Source organism: Balaenoptera ricei, chromosome 11 (assembly GCF_028023285.1).
Source record: "Balaenoptera ricei isolate mBalRic1 chromosome 11, mBalRic1.hap2, whole genome shotgun sequence".
NCBI lineage: Eukaryota > Metazoa > Chordata > Mammalia > Artiodactyla > Balaenopteridae > Balaenoptera > Balaenoptera ricei.
In genome coordinates, this window is record NC_082649.1 from 28,741,027 (window position 1) to 28,759,545 (window position 18,519).

The 18,519-nt window shown below is 40.2% G+C and overlaps 1 protein-coding gene across 1 annotated transcript in view; it reads left to right on the forward strand.

Moving 5' to 3' along the window:
- The first annotated feature begins 405 nt into the window (after positions 1-405).
- Positions 406-18,519, forward strand: part of LOC132373965 (patched domain-containing protein 4) — a 184,994-nt gene continuing 166,880 nt past the window's right edge. The window contains exon 1 of the mRNA XM_059937436.1: positions 406-831. Within this exon, the coding sequence (XP_059793419.1) occupies positions 406-831 (426 nt within the window). The remainder of the gene's footprint in view (positions 832-18,519) is intronic.

An 18,519-nucleotide genomic window follows, 5' to 3' on the forward strand; every position in this document is an offset into this window, starting at 1 on the left:
TGTGGGACGCTCCGCACGGAACCACCTCCAGCGAGGGAGGCCGTGGGACTGCAGCACCGGGATGAAGGGCTAGACCGCGGGATCGCCGCTCATGCGGTGAGAGGGGGCGCGGGAGGCGGCCGGGGCGTGGGGAGGCCGGGGAGGGGTGGGCCAGAGGGCCCCCGCAGCGCCCGCCGCCCGCCCCCGCGCGCGCGGTGGGTACCTGCCCGCCCTGCTGCAACTTGCTGCAGTGTTTGAAAGAGTAGTAGGAGCGCATGGAGGTGGGGCCGGGGAAAGACCGGGTGGAGTGGTGAGGGGTGAGCGCGGAGGGGGCGGGAAGGCGGCGGCGGCGGTGGGGCGAGGGGCAGACCCGGAGCGGGTGGGACGGGGGAGACGGGGGGGTAGCCCGGCGCTTACACATGTCACATGTGCTTTTTAAGACGGCCGGGAGCGCCTGCGAGCTGGATTTGGTGGAGGATGCTGCGGCAGGTGCTTCGCAGAGGGCTCCAGTCGTTCTGCCACAGGCTGGGCTTGTGCGTGAGCCGGCACCCGGTCTTTTTCCTCACCGTGCCCGCAGTCCTGACCATCACCTTCGGCCTCAGCGCGCTCAACCGCTTCCAGCCCGAGGGCGACCTGGAGCGCCTGGTCGCTCCCAGCCACAGCCTGGCCAAGATCGAGCGCAGCCTGGCCAGCAGCCTTTTCCCCCTGGACCAGTCCAAAAGCCAGCTCTATTCGGACTTACACACCCCCGGGAGGTATGGCAGGGTGATCCTCCTCTCCCCACCCGGGGACAATATTTTGCTCCAGGCCGAGGGGATCCTGCAGACCCACCGAGCCGTGCTGGAAATGAAGGTGAACCACAAGGGCTATAATTATACTTTTTCCCATCTGTGTGTGTTGAGAAATCAGGATAAGAAATGCGTGCTGGATGATATTATTTCAGTGCTAGAGGATCTCAGGCAGGCTGCCGTCTCCAATAAGACAACAGCCAGGGTGCAAGTGAGGTATCCCAACACTAAATTAAAGGTATGCTTCTCCTGCATGCTTCTGCCAGTTAAAGAGGCAGCACTTCATTTCTTGCCCTAAACAAGCAAAGAAAATGCAGAGGTCTCATCCTTAAGACTCAGAAGCTGATGCTTCTTTCATTTTGGGGGTTGGGGGGGGGGAGAAACGATGGGCAACTGAGTGAAGAAAACAGGCAATAAATGGCATGACTAGATACTAAGAAATTCAAAGCCAAACGAAAGAAATGCCAAAAGTGAAAAAAAAAAAAAAAAGTTGTTTCTGAGACCCTGCAATTACATCTTTGTTCAGGGTTAATAAATCAGTGAATGGAAGGGGGAGGGGGAATCCTGAACAATTTGGGGGATTTCTTTTCATTATGGGGCTCGATGTATTTCTTATTACTGATTACACATCCACCTGGTGCCATATCCACCTATTTACATCTTCAACCTGGCTTGATTTTGACATGTAGGGAGTTTGTGCTTCGCTGCCCTGTGAGTGTGTGTCTGAAAACAGTGGGTATGAATGGGGTAAGGATTCCAGGAATTATGTGTATGTGTGTTCTCACAGCAAAAGCAGCAGAAGTTTTCTATGTGTGAAAATAGAAATGTGCGGCTAACTGATGTACTAGTTAACTGAGTCCTGTTATCTTCCTTTCACACACACACACACACACTCACACACTCACACACACACACGATCCAAACCAGAGCAAGATTATTATAACAGCCCAACAGCAAAAGAAAAAACTCCACAGTCAGCAAAAGGTGCCGTGAATGATAATTTTGGCATTATATAGATGTTACTGTTTAAACTCTCAATTCAGATTTTGTTGCTCAGATGAGATTTCTAAATTCATTCCACACTGTCAGGTTTGAGCTGCTGCAGGCAATGAGGCATACAGTCTCCAGGTGACTGAAGTTTCAGGGACAAATGTGACTTCCAAAAGAGTCACTGCACCATTTGTATGCTCGACCCTGTGCATGCTCAGAGGCTGCACAGCCAAGAATTCCCGAGACAGGTGTTTCCCAAGAAGAAGGAATTTTCTTTCTTCTAATGTGTATGAGGGTGTGTGTGTGCTTCTGGGGAGATCATGGAATAGGAGGGACCCCAGTTTCAATGAATGGGTGGCCAAACATAGAAAATTACTAATATTTCTATTTATTTATTTGATACAGCGTCTGTACACAATTTTAAAAATACGTTTCTCAGGATTTTTGAGATAAAAAGGCTGTTTTTCCTGAATTGAAGGAGGATGTAATGCACTAAGAAACTAAGGATTCCTCAGGAAATCCCATAACCTGCTTCCTTTTAACATACTGTCCTTGTTTAAATGTATCCAGAGGCTGACAGGGTTTCAGCCCCTTGTTCAGAGGAGCAGTCCCTTGGGGTTTAGTGAAACTAGACAGATGATTCATCAGCTTGAAATCTAGGTAAGGGCTTGCCTACCTCACACTTATTGAAAGGAGCATGATGAATGTATGTGGTTGGGTTGCATGCATTCCGTTTCCTGAATCCTTTGCCATCAACATTATTGCTTGCTCAAGAAAAGGATGCAGTGAAAAGGTGATCTTCTTCGCCTACAGTCTTTTAACTGAGTCCTGTGCTAACATCTGGTGTAAAGAAAGATTTTGAAACTGTGACATATTTAAACTTCAGTTTGTTTTCCCTATTGAAGCAAGTTTGCAGTTTATTAATATGCAGTCTTAGTTAAGTCCCTTATTTCCTTGAGTCAGCAGTACTCTCCAGGTGTAAGGGCTTTGTCCAGTCAACCACTGTGGGCATTTTGTTTATCCGGCAATATCATTATGACATTTACAATACAAACCCCTGAGGTCTCTAATTCACTCCTTTAATAATGATTGGTTGTGTTCCTGTGATTTACTGGGTGCTATTCTAGGCACAGACAGTCTGGAGCAAGAGAAGCAAGGTTCTTACCCTAATGGGGCTTAATCGTAGAAGTCAGGGTCCTCACCCTGAGTTACCTGCAAGCAGGGACTCTGCAATCTTTGGGTCCGCTAGGCTAGGCCTATAATAGGTGCTCTGTCTAAACTTTCTGGCTGATTGGTTGGTTGATCTGCATCTTGATCGGAGTCAGTGGATAATCAAAGAATGTAGTAATTGATTACAAAGGGCCATGTAGTACTAGTGGAATTATTCTACTAACCATAACAAGAACAGGAGAATTATATATACACTGGCTCTCTAATCTGTAAAGCTCTTCTTCTGCTACATTCTAATATCAATGTCTCCTCAAATGCATTGGCTTGACTCTCTTTGCATGCTGTCAGTGGGGTCCTTAAGCTATTTTTGGGTAAATGAATTATTTGGTAATCTTCTGAGAGTAATGGTCCCTCTCAAGCATCCAGATATAATATCACACATGCTAATGTAATATAAAATATAATTGGTGGAATTCCAGGGATACCTAGAATCCTATCAAAGAGTCTGCAAGGCCTTTCAGGTGAAGAACTCCCTGGCACAGAGCAAAGTGAGATGGGCTTTTGTTTTGATCATATGTGATCTGGAAATGATTTTAATTCATGTGTGACAGTGATACTCAAAGAGTGTCCCTAGAATGCTGACCCACAATAAAGTTTGAGAACTTCTGTTGTATGAGATTTGAGAGAAATTTTTATATACACAGTTTTTGGCCCTCTAATTAATGTTGCTTTCCTCTGTCATACTTGGGTCACCGATCTTCCCAACTCAGGCCACTGTGGAAAATTTTAGTGCTAGATAATGCTGTTCGTGGGCAGAGAATCAATAGTTAAGGAAAAATGCAAAATAAATGGCAGGGGCTGGACAGTGTGAGTAGGAATTGGCAATCTCTTGACATAAAAGAAGCAGTAGGTCAGAGCCTGGAGGTAGTCTGAAGATGTATAAACACTGATTGACAGAAAGGAGCGGCCAGAAATCTTAGTTATGACAATTGGAAGGGCATCTTCCAAATATTATTAAGACACCCAAGTAGTTCTGAGCACAGAAAGGTTTAGACTTCTGATAAACATGATTATCTTGACAAGGTGATCCAGACAAGCAGGGACACAAAAAGTTGCTGGTATGGAATTCCAAAGAGAGGCTCAGATAAAGCTGATACGAAAAAAGGAGCAGTCAGCTTAGAATACTACAGAAGAAATGAGACATACACACATTTTCAAAAGCTGTGTAGAAAAGACACCAGAATCTGAAATTCCTACACCTATATAATATGAACTCTACAATTGTGCCTGTCATTATAATCTTTACGTTATTATATCCCTGAGTAAGCACAGAGGTCAAGTCTTATATTCCTTCTGTACTATTCACAACCCCCCACCCCAACCCAGTTCTATGGAGACAGTATTTACATCACTGACCAGTCTGTTGATTAACTTGTTCATTTGTACTGTAACATTGCAAAGTTATCATCGCTTTTCAAATTCTATGATGTGCTTTTACTTTAAAGGTATTCTCTACACTCTCCAGATTTCTATAAATTTTTTGACCCTGGTAATTCGGGGACCATTTTTTCTACTTATTTAAACATACATATTGTATAAGTCAATACAATGCAGCCAGACTGAATTTTGAAATTAAACACATAACATATTGTTGGAACCAGTCTCTTGATTAAAATGAGACAGGCACTCAAAACCCTTAAGCAAGGATTGCTCTGGACTCCAAGAAATATTGTCATTATAACTCAGGGGGCTCAAGTGGTTACAGGCACTATTTCCCTGCTTCTTAGGTAGGCCATGATAACCTCACGTTTCCATCTGCTAGTTCCAAGAAAGTAACAATTTCCATATGTCCCTAGTTCTTAATTTTTACCACTGAAAAAGGCCAAGTAAAGAAGAAACAGGGAAATGTGGTCCATGGCAAATGGTGAGAAACAAATGAAGCATATTTGCTTCCCCTGCAGCCTGTCGTCCCCATTAAATTCCATTAATACACACCTCTAAACAGATGTTTAAGTGAAGTGTATGTGCTGCAACGTACCACATTTAAGAAGAGGAACAAAGATAGATTTTCCTGCTTCTTAAAAGAGTGTTTCTTTGGGCACATTTTGAGTACATCTTCCTAATTTCGAGGCTGTTGCCATTAATTAGTTCCAATCTCAATGGGAGAGCAACTTAAGCCAACATGGAAAGTAAAGACCAGCATTACTTTCAGAGATTTCCAGGAAAAGTTATTCCACAGACTTCTTTCCCTAATTCATTCTAAAACCTCAAAAGACAGCTGTGTCAGGGTCTTCTCTTATATTTAGATTAAAGTTTACACTCCTGATTCTCTCTCTTAATAAGGGGAAAAAATTGCTACCTTATTGAATGTTCAGTTTGTGTCCTAACCGATGTGGTGTTTTATACACAGCATGTCATTTTTACAAGCTTATGAATCGGGAAGAATATTTTTATTCCCCTTCTATAAGTTGGGAATCTAAACCTAAAGACCAGGAGGTCAAGTGACTTCTAAGAGGTCCCCAAGGTAGTACATGTTGGAATTGGGATTGAAATCCAGGTCTGTCTGGCACTGAAGTTTATATTCTTAACCACGGTACTATATCAGGTCCCTGTACATTCTGCACTATTCTCTGTGACAACAGCCCTTTGTGTTAAGGAAGAACTAGGGCCGTAATTCCCAAGCCATCTCAAATCCCTGCTGAAACCACTGCTGCTCTTTTACACCAGTCCCCTTGCTCACTCAGGAGACCAGCCCAGATGAAGGTGCAGTGAAGCTTCACTTCCCTTATTCACCCGCAAGGGAGTAAAGCTTCCAATTTGGGCAGACTCCTACCATCTGACTATCATGGAACGTGCCACAAAGAGTTTAATAAATTCCTCACTGGCACATGATTTCACCTTTAATATTATTTCACATCAACTCAGAACAAATTAAGGTGAGACTCCAGGATCAACTGAGTGTGGGAAGCCTGTCAGGTGACCCATGGTTCTGAGCCAGGGGCTTATGTGCCAGGCAGGCTTGAGTACTTCTGTCTTAAATTGGCATCAGGAAATAAGAATTGATGAGATAGCATGGGATAATACAATGCAGACTAAATTGAGAAATATTCAGGAGACCTGAGTTCTGACCCCAGTTCTGTAAAGACCAGCTGTGTGACATCGGATAAGTCCCATCTCCAGTATGGGCTTCAAGCTCTAGGATTCTTCTGTGACATTAAGGAAATGTTCATCCTTATCATCTGTAGTTGGGCCTGTCACCTGGTTGAGCTTAAAGCTGATTACTGTCGTTCAATAATTTCCAAAAATGTTGAAATTAAATCTAACCATCTCTTTAAGAAAAAAAATCAGCAACGTTTTTTCTCAAACCCCTTTGCAGTTATTTTACAATAGTAGCAACATTAAGCCCTCATTAGCCTAATCGTCTTAATATTATATGAGAACACAAGGTATAGGAACTATACATAGGCACAAGGGTATTTGGGGAAAATGAAACATAAAATTAGAGTGGAGTGTATTTTTAAAGTGGCTTTGCAATCCATGCCTTTCTCGGACAGGATTATTATGGCACAGCCATTCATTGAAATCAAGGCTCATTCTCTGTAATTCAGGGGAATTCAGGGCCTCTGAAAGGTACCTGATGAGCAGCACTTAAAATGAATGGGTCTGTTTAGTTACGGGATTTGTGTTGGAACAGCCGATGTTTTCCCTTCAGAGCTGCCCTCCCTACGAGGAGAGGCTTCATCTGTGCCACTCTTACTTCCCTCTGCTGTCTCAAAGGCTGAAGGCAGAGGATGGCTCAGGTTCTGGAAGACAGAAACGTGTTTCAAGGGTTCTTATAGCTTTAGGAGGGTCTGAAAGCAGCTCCACGTGTTCAAGGTAGATGGAGGCTTGCCTGGACATTTAGGGCTCGGCCTCAAAGTTCTTTCTGCCCTTTGAACATTCAGGTATGTTCTATCACCTCACCAGGTCTCTTTATTACGTGGAGAGAGAGAATGTGCAGTTCTGATTGTTACTGCGGGTCATACTAACGTGGGTAAGACGTACAGTAGACTCAAAAGTCATTCATATACACTAACTAACGTAATGTACTCCAAGTGTCTGCTCTGTGTCAGGCCCTGTGTTGGACGCTGGGGATTGAGTGAGGAACAAAACAGATGTGGTGCGTGACCCTCCAGGAGCTTGAGTCTAGTAAAAAAGACAAAAATCAAATAAATTTATTATTACAGATTATCCTAGAGGAAAATTGCCTGGTGCTGTAAGAGTAGTAGACCAAGTCTTGGGCTCTTAGAAATGACTTCCTTGAGGAAGTAACTGTGAGCTAAGATCTGGGTTAGATGGTGGGGTTAGATGGTAGAAGCAAGAGTATGAAGGGGAGGACGTGGTACCTTAGATACACTAAACGAAAGCCACTGTGGATGGAAGTAAAATGTAATGGTGAAGGTGCTAAGGGCTGTGTTGAGAATTTCTTGAGAGTTGGTATAACACAATTTTGATTAGGATCTATGGAGCTAGATGGTCTAGTTTTACATCTTTACTCTGTTCCATTAGCTCTATGATTTTGTACAAATGTTTTAACTTCTTTGTAACTCAGTTCCTTCAATCGTAGCCCTGACTTCCCATCATTATATGGGTTAAATGAGTTTATGATACTTAAAGCAGGGCTTCTCAAATTCTAATTGTCAACTGGGGAGCTTGATAGAAATGCAGATTCTGATTCACTAGGTCTGGGATGGAGTGGGATTCTTCGTTTCTAGCAAGCTCCCAGGTGATGCTGATGCCTCTGGTCCTTAAAGCACTGAGAACAGCACCTGGTTCTTTGTAAATTCTTAACAAGTGCTGGCGGTTTAACTCTTTGAGCAGTGATATTCTGCCCTTGTCTAAAATTGGTTAATTGATTTTCTTGTGAACACTTGATTAGATGAAAAGCCCTTTTTGTTTCAGACCTCAAAGCTGAAAATCTTTCTATCCTATGGTAGTCATTGCTATTTCCTGAGGAAGTAGAATATGAGGGGTGTAGATCCTTCTGATTTTTGCACCAAAGAGCTTGCGCTGCCTCCAGGATCATCATTCTGAATGTGACCAGTCTTTGCTAAGGACAGTAAAGAACAGTTAAGGAGACTGTGGGACCTTGGTTTCAGTGTTCACTAGGTCTGGAAATATCTTAGAGTTTGTATATTTTTGTCATTTTCAATAGAGCTAGCCTTGACCTCTTTCTCCCCTCTGGGCTTCTGTGACATTCTGATTCTCGTCTTACATCTCTGATGGTTCTCTACCTCTTACTGGTTCACTCCCCTTACTACTCCCATATTTATAATTATTCCCATGAAAGTCTTTTTTTCATGGTGTGTTCTCTCAATATGCTCATTCAAGCCAAACACCAATTTTCTTCCAGGTCTGTAACTCTTTGAATGGCATCTCTGTTCTGTCATTAACTCGGGCTCAGAATCTCAGTCACCTATGATTAACTCTTCTTTTCCCACCACCCCTACCCAGGCGAGACATGTAAACAGTAAGAGCTAATTCATTCTATGCCACAGTGGCCCTTACACCAAGAGCATCCCCACTGCCTAGGAACTTGCTAGAAATGCACATTCCTGGACCTCAATCCAGATCTACTGAAACTAGGGGTTAGGTCCCACAAGTGCTTCTGACTCCTGCAGCTGTATGAGGACCTCTGTTCTGCAGTAGAGGTGTTCAGTCTTGGCTGAGTGTAGGAATCATGAGAGGAGCTTTAAAAATACTGATCTGTGGATCTCATCTCCAGAGATTCTGACTCAGTCAGGAGGTGGCATGGACACTGAAATTTTTTAAATCTCCTCTGATGATTATAATGGATTATCAAGGTTGAAGACCAAGGTCTCCTTTTCAAATTTTTTTCGTTTCTTTCTCACTGTCTCTCTGGGCTTTCATTACCTCTTATCTATTTTATCTAGGCAATAATCTAATCTCTCTCACATAATTTCTCACACTTGGAACCTAGCTTGTATAACAGGATCATCTGCATCTCTTGATTACATTTTCCTCTGACCACATCCTGCTAGAGTTTCCCATTGCCTGGAGAAGATATGATCAACTCCTGACCATAGCCACTGAGAACTTTTCTTGACCAGGGCTCCAACTTTACTTGAAGTTTCAGATTGCAGTACATCTTATGCTGCAACCAAACCGAAGCAAACCCACCCTGAACCTTCCTGTTTTCTTACCTTCATTCATACTGTTCCTTTTGCTTGGAATTTCTTTCACACTGTCAAATTCACATCTCTTAAAAGTTGCTTTTTCCATGGAGCTTCTCTAAGTGCTTCCAAAGGTAGAAAGCACTTTTATACACTTTAGAGGTACTTTGAAGAGGCAGTTCCCTTAATCACAGTCTAACTTGTATTATAGACTTTTAGCAAGTCTTTGCTAATATATAACTGTATGTGCCTAATGAACCTAGTAGGGCTGGTAGCTTTCACTACGTACATTGATTTGCCTGTGTGGAGCCAGCCAGTACAGGGGAGGTTGTGGTACAAGCCCTTGGGGGAAATTGCAAGGGGACAGGAAAAAAGTCCATCCCAGCCAGCCTGCTGTTCCAAGGCTGTGCCTAAACCCTAAAGAAAGATGGCCACAGAAAGACACTGAAAGCTGTTTCTATGCATGGTCCTGAGATACAAGTGCCACAAGAAGGATTGCATTTGGGCTTAGGAAACAAAGGGCCACCAGAAGAGGAAGAGAGAGAGAGAGAGATTCTTTCCCCCACCTACACACAGCACACATGTGACTTCAGCTCGGGAAAGCCTGCAGAGAGACAGCTCGAACACCTGGTAGGATTACCAGATTTAGCAAATAAAAATACAGGACACCCGGTTAAATTTGAATTTTGGGTAAACAAAAAAAATTTTTTTTAGTATAAGTATGCTCTAAATATTGCATTCTTTGCTTATCTGAAATTCAGATTTAACTGGGCATCCTGTATTTTATCTGGCAACGTAGCATGATGGGAATTCAAAGAATCACATCCGAAGACCCAAGAACAGACTTCAGAATGTCAGGGGACCAGCACCAGTTCTAACGCACAAGAGTGGCCATCAGCCAGGGGGCCAAAGAGACAGACCGTAAAGGCCAATTTGGGAAATAATAAAGACATTCTAAAGACTCCAGGAAATGCATGGGTTAAAGTTTTCAGAGGCCAGAATTTCTGTCTTATTCAAGTGGGGATTCCAGCAAATGAAATTTAAGTTCCTCTTGATATGACCTCCTATGGATACTCTGGCCTTAGGAAACCCAAGTTACATTAATTGTTTTAGTAGTTCCAAGTGTTTATTTGCTAGTGAAATGAAAGACTGCACTGGATCAATGTTTCATTTAGAAGATTCTTTTGTTTTATATTTTATCTATGAAAAATATTTATACATAAATAGAAATGTAATTAAAGAAAGTAAGTTGTAAGATAAGTCCTGGGGATACAATGTACAGCATAATGACTATAGTTAGCAATGCTGTATTGTATATTTGAAGGTTGCTAAAAGAGGGATGTTAATTAAACTTATCACGGTAATCATTTGCAATATACATATATATCAAATCCTTATGTTGTACACCTAAAACTAATACAAAGTGATAAGTCAATTCTAATCTCAATTTTTAAAAATTTAAAAAAGAAAAAAAAGAGACACTGACCACATTAGCCAGAACCATATCTATATTAAAACAGCAGTTTATCATAAGTAAAATAATTTAGGTCAATACTATAGTTTGAGAAGAAATTTTTTACTTGATGAAAAAAAGTGTCCATCAGTTACTCAAGTTTGAGAATCATTAGATTGGAGAGAGGGATATTTATTTAGCTACCCATGCTAAATGTAGTAGGACTCAGAGCACTATAGGCAAAAATACTAGATGTCATGAAACGTAAAGTAAAAGATTTTATCATTTCTATTCATGTCATGGTAGAGAGAGAAATTAATTTCTTAAAACAAAGGGAATTGGCTAAAGAAGTGAAGAAGAACAGAAGTCCTACTTCAGGAAGGAAGGAAGGAAGGGAGGGAGGGAGGAAATAGATGATGTGGCAGATTAGTGAAAATTTGTAGGATGAGAATATTAGCAAGCCAAAAGCTAAACCCGTAGACAGGATTGGTTACCCTTTCCATGTATGGAATGTGGCATTAAAATCAAAGATGAAGCACGCTCTTAAACGTTTGTGCAACAGCATAATAAGTATATGGGCTATTTAGAACCCATCTTATTTTCCTTCAAGATTATAAAGCTTTTTAAAAAATAATAGATATGTTTTTATTAGGCTTTTATCCTGCTCTCCTGACATATGTTCCACTCAGAAAAATAGCAGTCTTTTAACAGAACACTTGAACAGAACTGCTAAAATTACCCTCAAAAATAATTCTAAATATTGGTAACCAGTCACCCATCACTACATTGAAAACCTTTCTGGTTTGTAATTTACCTGCAAGACACCTTTTATTTGTAAACTGAGGAATCACCATGCCTGTGTATATTTTAATCAGTATTTTTTTGTAAATTTATATAACTTGTACATGCAAATATGTACACATGCTCTTTTTTTTTCTCCTGTTCACATTTCTAGTTTAAAAGAAATGTGAGAAAAGTCTAGCTTGTCATTTCTCCTTCCCCAGGATCCAGGTCTTCCTGCACAATGCAATTTGGGGAATGATTTCTCTAGGGCAAATTCCTGGGGTGGGTGAGGCAAAGCCTGAGTAATGGAGCACGAGGTCAGGGCCAGTGGGTCACCACAAAGTGCCCCTGGAGACAGGCACCCTGCTAAGCTCCCAGCGGGGAGTGAGAAGCTCAAGGGCTGCACTAGTTTAATGACCCCTTTTCGTAGTTGAGCATATCTCTCTAAGGGAATGGCACACAAAACTGGTACTAGCTGCTTGACTTTTATTATCAGTACACTCTATTCAACCATTGTTACCTTGGGGATTATTTTTAAGGAATTGGATCCTTTCTAGGCTTTTAGACATTTTTTTTTTTTTTAGACATTTTTATTAACTAATCACATCTTATCAGTGTGTCTCTTGCTAAACAATGTTCACTTATATTTTTAGTTAATTTATCCCAAAAAGTTGTTTATAAACTGATGTTATCCTACTAGTCTTCTTCCTGATAGAAGAATGTTTTGGTAATTGATAACTAAATTGACATAAGATTTTTACTTCCCTTCTTTGCCTCAGCTCTGAACCCTGAAGTTATTGATGATGTTAAGGTTCTAAGCATTGACAGTGCAGCCCATTTAGCCTAAAGCAACAGATGTTTTTTACTGAGGTAGGTCCTAGTTTTTAATGGGTTGAAATAGGGGAGTCTCTTATTGATTGAGCCCCTCTTTTAAAATTATAAAATAATGATGAAGAGGGTAGTGAAAAGGAAATAAACAAATCTATGTTTGAATCTAATTTTATCATTTATTAGATGTATGGCCTTAGACATGTTATTTAACATCTTTGCCCCTCAGTTTTTCTGTGTTAAAAAAAAGCATTATTAATATCTTTTATGTTACATTAAAAGTATTATTAATATCCACTCTACAGATTTTAAAACTTTCAGGCACTTAGTGGTTTCTTAATAAATTGTAACAATTTTTAATCTAAATCCAACATCATAACAACACCAAGTGAAAAATCACTCACAATCCCACTCACCAATTCTATAAACAATTTATTTCCAGTCTTTAACTATAAAGTACACAGTTGTTATATAGAGTGCATGTCTTTTTTGATCCGATTTATTTTCATTTTTTTATAAGAATTTAAATAATTGTTTTTTGGTAGCTCAGAAGTCTGGCAAGTGACTGTGGCATAATTTACTTAATTGTTCATTTATTGTTATCTTGAGAGTATATCTAGGACAGTGTTTTTGGAGCTGATTTCCACAATCCTTAACAGACAAATGGAAAATATTCTGGCTTGTCAACAGAAGCTGAAGGAAAAGAGCATTTTCTTATGTGATTTAAAATGTCATTTTCATAAGTATATGAACTTATGAAAGCAAGATACAAATATAGGTCAACAAGTTCCAGGGGAGCAGGTGTCCCAAGAAAAACCTTGGATAGAAATTAGAAGGACCTGATTTATTTATAGATCAACTCCAAAATGCTGTAAATTGCTTTGTTAAGGACCACATCCAAGAGTAAGCTTCTAAGGGTACCTTGTGGCTTATCCTATTACGAAGTAATTTTTACTGCTTTTCACCTGGTATAGTCCCATGATTCTCAAAAGGAACACTTCAGGAACTTTCCAATTATATGATGCCTGGTCCCTCCCCAGACCAACTGAATCAGAAGCTCTGGAGAAAGGGCCTGAGAACTGGTATTTTCTTAAGCTCTTTGTATGATTCCAGTGAATAACCAGATTGAGAAACACTGAGGGACCTTAGACCAGAAAAAGATCCCCCCATCCTACCGAGCTCCTTTGCGGATTCATAGGATGAGAGGACAAGGGAATAATACCACTTCCTTTGAACCTCCACTTCAAGGCTTAGTCTGGGGTCTCAGAAAGAGAGCATTTGCCCTGACGTAAGCAATCACAGTACCATTTCCCTGCCAGGTAAGTTGCCTCCATAGGAGCTCTGTAGCTAAAATAAACAACTTCATTCTCTCCTGTAATTCCCTAATCTGATAATGATTGGCCAGAAATATGATGTCTTAATCAATTTGCTCTGCTCCAAAGATGTCCTGGATTGCCAGTCATTGGGAAAATATGTCCCTTGACACTCTAAAAGGCATTGTTTCTTAATACATTTCTGCCAGGAGATTAATAAGAAAACCTGTAGGTACATGGTAAATATTTATTATTATGGTGATAGGGCCAAAGATAATAAATCTTGATAGCTCAAAGATGTATAATACTAGGACTTGAAATAGACTTTCAATTCTTATTAAGTTGTTATTAGCTCCTTGATTTCCATCAAGATAACCTAAATTCCTTCATATCCTGAGATGGTCAGTGTTTACCACTTTGTAACCATTCATTAATACTGTTCATTGTTAGCCCATTCCTTCGATAAGCACGTAGTAGGAGATAAAGAAATATGTGTTGAATGAATGAAGGATCAAGTGAATTAACTATTTGGCTTTTTAATTGTCCCATATTGAGTTTTAAAAACATCATATTAAAGAATTTCAAAATACTCCCAGTCTTAGCTTAGCCAAAATTTACTTAATCTTCAGCCAAATCCCATGCCTTCTATCTTTTCATCAGTGAAAATAATATTATACTTTTCTATACTTATAAATGAGTTCTGGGAAGGCTAACTACCTCTAGTTTTAACAAGCTTGAGACATTCTAACTCATTCACAAACGGATCCTGGAGTCCCCAGATCAGTGTGGCAAGTCCATTCATATTAAAACAGTATTAACACAATGTCTAATTAAAGGAAAAGTATGTTCATTAAAGTGCAATGAATATTTAAAGTGGTTCCAACTATATAGGAGCCGTAACAATCTAGTGCCCTTCTTGGGTCAGTAGAAAGCTTTCCATTAGCATCCCAGTGGGTTCGCAAATCTTATACTCCCTCTCTTATTATTTTTAAATGGCAGTTACAAATCACTTGATACAGTGAGGTGAAAAGGATGTTTTCCTAGTCAATATGAATGGTGTGCGCTACTGGCCACCAGTAACGGGAAATTATACATTACAAAAAGAAAGCCAAACATTTGGTACCCCACTATCACCTTTATATTAAATATTTTATCTTTAGCAAAAAGTAAAAGCATTTTACAGAGTTGAATCCATACTCATATTTTGCAGAACCATATAAAATAGGGAATTGACCTTTTATTTACTGTTCTAAAAAAAGGATTAAGTAATTGTGACATGCCTTAAAGGAGTTTGACATAATCATCATATTATTTGCATATATATATATTTTAAAATTTATTTTATTTATTTATTTATTTTTGGCTACGTTGGGTCTTTGTTGCTGCGCGCGGGCTTTTTCTAGTTGCGGCGAGCGGGGGCTACTCTTCGTTGTGTTGCGCGGGCTTCCCGTTGCGGTGGCTTCTCTTGTTGCGGAGCACGGGCTCTAGGCTCGTGGGCTTCAGTAGTTGCGGCTCACAGGCTCTAGAGCGCAGGCTCAGTAGCTGTGGCGCACGGGCTTAGTTGCTCCGCGGCATGTGGGATCTTCCCGGACCAGGGCTCGAACCCGTGTCCCCTGCACTGGCAGGCGAATTCTTAACCACTGCGCCACCAGGGAATCCCGGGAATCTCCCTGTGCATATATATATTTTTACAAGCCTTTGTTGAAAGAGATTTGGGAAGGTTATCTAATCTACATGTTTCGGAAAGCCCTGTTATATATAAATTGCTTCAATAAACTACTCACTATTTAATGTCTCTCCAGAAGAAAATTATTTCTCATATCTATTTAAAACACTTATTTCTATTTGTTCTTACTTCAGTAAAGAAGAAACCTGGTCTTTACTATCATTTTTGAACCATCTTCTACCTGTGACCTTGAAAATGGTTATTACATTCTCGTGTACTTCTCTTTGGCTGAATAATTTCTTACACATAGACCTCATTCTCAACTACATCCCCTTTTTGTTTTTAGCAAACTTTTAAGTTTTGGGAAATTGATGTCTCCTGAGTCTTAAACACCTATGTTGTGTTCAAAAGATATACAAGTATCTTCCCTGCTCCAAATATTCTCCTCTCCATATTTACCTTATCCCAATGAATAGCTTTTCTCAGTAGAGACGTATTCTATGCTTATATTGTTTCAGACACTGGGCTAGGCACTGGAGTTACAGAGATCAGTTATAGATCCTCTTTTCCAGAAACATGCAGTCTAGTGAGGAAGGAGGACAAGTAAATGGAAAATTAGCAGTACAGCATGGTACTTGAATCTTAAAGGTTAGTTCAAAATGATTCAGAGCACCAAATAATCCAGAATTGGTGCTACATCAGACTCAGCCTCCTCCAGGGCTCTATAATAAAAACAAATACTCTATATTGGTGGGAGAAGTCTTTCAGGGGTTCTTATTTCAATTGATAACAAATGTTTTATTTTTAAATATTCATTAAAATTGAGGTCAGTGGAGAGCTCCTCTCCATAAACAGGGAAATATTTTGCCATGAACAGTTACTCTGAAGGTTATGAAGTCAACATAAAATCCCAATAATGCTATAGACTTAAAAAATGAATACAAAGCAGGAAAATGTTATGGGTATGGGCCAAGAAATATCAAAATGAAAAAACAGGAGGGTTATTAATCAAACACAAAACCTGGCCAGAAGATTGTTGGATAGTGGAACTTTCCATGACCCCCCCAAATCATCCTACCCTCAGGTCTTTCTCTCCAAGTGATAGTAAGTGTTAAGGTAATTGTGTGATTACTTAGCCAGCAGAAATAAAGCATATATGCAAGTGTAAGAGGCACTTGAGACAAAAGAAGAACGAGTCTTTAGAGTGTGCCCACTTGGGTGGTAAGTCAGCATTTTTCTTTGCATTAAACAAATGAGAATTATTTTCTTTCCTAGAACTGGCCCTGATAGGCTAGTTAGAGTCATAGAAAGCCCTCTTGAAACAGTGAATTATAGGACCCCTGAGTATGCCAACATTTAAGAGAACTGAAAAAATGTGTAAGTTTTCTAGGTACTATTGACATTGGGTCTGGTAATTCTTAGTCGCGGGGCAGTCCCGTGCATCACAGGATGTTTAGCAACATCCCTGCCCTTCGTAGACTCTGGTAGTATCATCTTCTCCCCAGTTGTGATAGCCGAAAACAAATGTCTCCAGACAGTGCCAGATGTCCCCTGGGGTGCAAAATTGCTCCCCATTGAGAACTAGTACTCTAATTCTTGGAACACTGAGGCAAAGCATTCTCCTAGAATGCTCTCCTCCTGTAACACAGACCATCAGGAAAGTAGTCTTTATCTAACCTAAATCCCTCATATTGCAAGTTGTAAATCCTCTTCTTCAGTGGCCTTGGAGCATGTGCCCTCCATGTCAGGAGTACTCAGCCCACTTGGTGGGATGCCAGGGTCTAATCTCTGGAGAATTTCTAGGATGCCCCGTGAAAGCCATGAAGACATGCTCACTAATACGTCTTCTCCACTGAGCGGAAACTCTCCAGGCTTGTTCGCTTGTCAAAATTGTAGTCCATTTTAGATTAGAAACCTATTTCAATTGTAAATTCCATTGGTGGGAGAAGCTCAACATTTGGGAGAGAGCACAGCTGGTGCTTCCCGGTTGTTAAATAATTCATCTTCCTCATTTTGGAGAGTCAGAAACAGCCGCGCTGAGATATTAAATCCTCAAGGTAATATTGCAAAACCTAGTCCTTGGCACTAAGGAGGGAAAAGGCCTGCTAAATTACAGAAGCTGTCCTCCACAGCTTTAGGAGAAGCTGGAGAGAGAATGCTATTTGCTGACTTGATTTTTCCCCATTTTGGTAACACAGGAAAGATAGGTTTCCCTGGGAGAATTTTATGAAACTCCATTAAGCAAAATCAGCCTTTCAACATTTTATATATTGTCATGCCTGTGTCATTCACGCACATAATTCATTTTTCAAGTGAAATATTTTGACAGTTCTAAAAAATATTTTCCCCAGAAATCAGAAGGTAATGATGGAAATGGCGAAGCACTTGCCAGAAAATAGGTGACTTTTGAACAATCCCTTGATGATAAATATTTCTCATTAATGGTTCTATTCTCACACTTGGCTATTTATTGAGTAACTTATTTTAGTCCAAATTGTCCTAGACCTGTCCTAAGCTCATCTGGGATTTTCATATTATTTTTGAAGCTGTGTTAAATCTTCCAGAACGCACACCTCCTACAACAGTGTTCCACAGCAGTTCATTAATGCTTTTTCAGGTAACTAGTAATCTTAGAACTTTTATTTCTGTGCCCTGAAAGAGGTAACATTCTAACCATAATGCTTATTTTACATCTTAACGAGACAATATTCTTCTTCATACAAGACAGGGTCCCTATGTGCTACTCTACACCTGTATGCTCAATTCAACCAAGATTACTCATTGTGGGACTCAAATGAGAATTTATAATGCACAATGATTGCAGAAACTTTCGTTTTAATCTAGGCTGCTTGAGTGGTTGATCCCACGTGATATAAATATCAAAACTACCAAACTTCAAATTTTTCCATTGGTCAGGCTCTAGAGTTTTGTATTAGCTCCTCTAAGAGTACATAGACAAAGGTAAGAGAGCAAGGGTGCATGCAACTGTTGCAATTACCAAGGCAACACAAATTTATAATGATCATTTAGTTTTTATCCAGGGCATTTCTCAGGGTACATAGCTAGACAAAAATTGAATTTCCCAACAGGAAACTTGCCAGGTGTAATTTGTAGCAGCTATGTTCTTTTTTGGGGGGTCTATTTTACTTTATTATTTTTTATTTTATTTATTTATTTTTTTAACATCTTTATTGGAGTATAATTGCTTTACAATAGTATGTTAGTTTCTGCTTTATAACAACGTGAATCAGCTATGCATATACATATATTCCCATATCTCCTCCCTCTTGTGTATCCCTCCCTCCCACCCTCCCTATCCCCCCTCTAGGTGGTCACAAAGCACCGAGCTGATTTCCCTGTGCTATGCGGCTGCTTC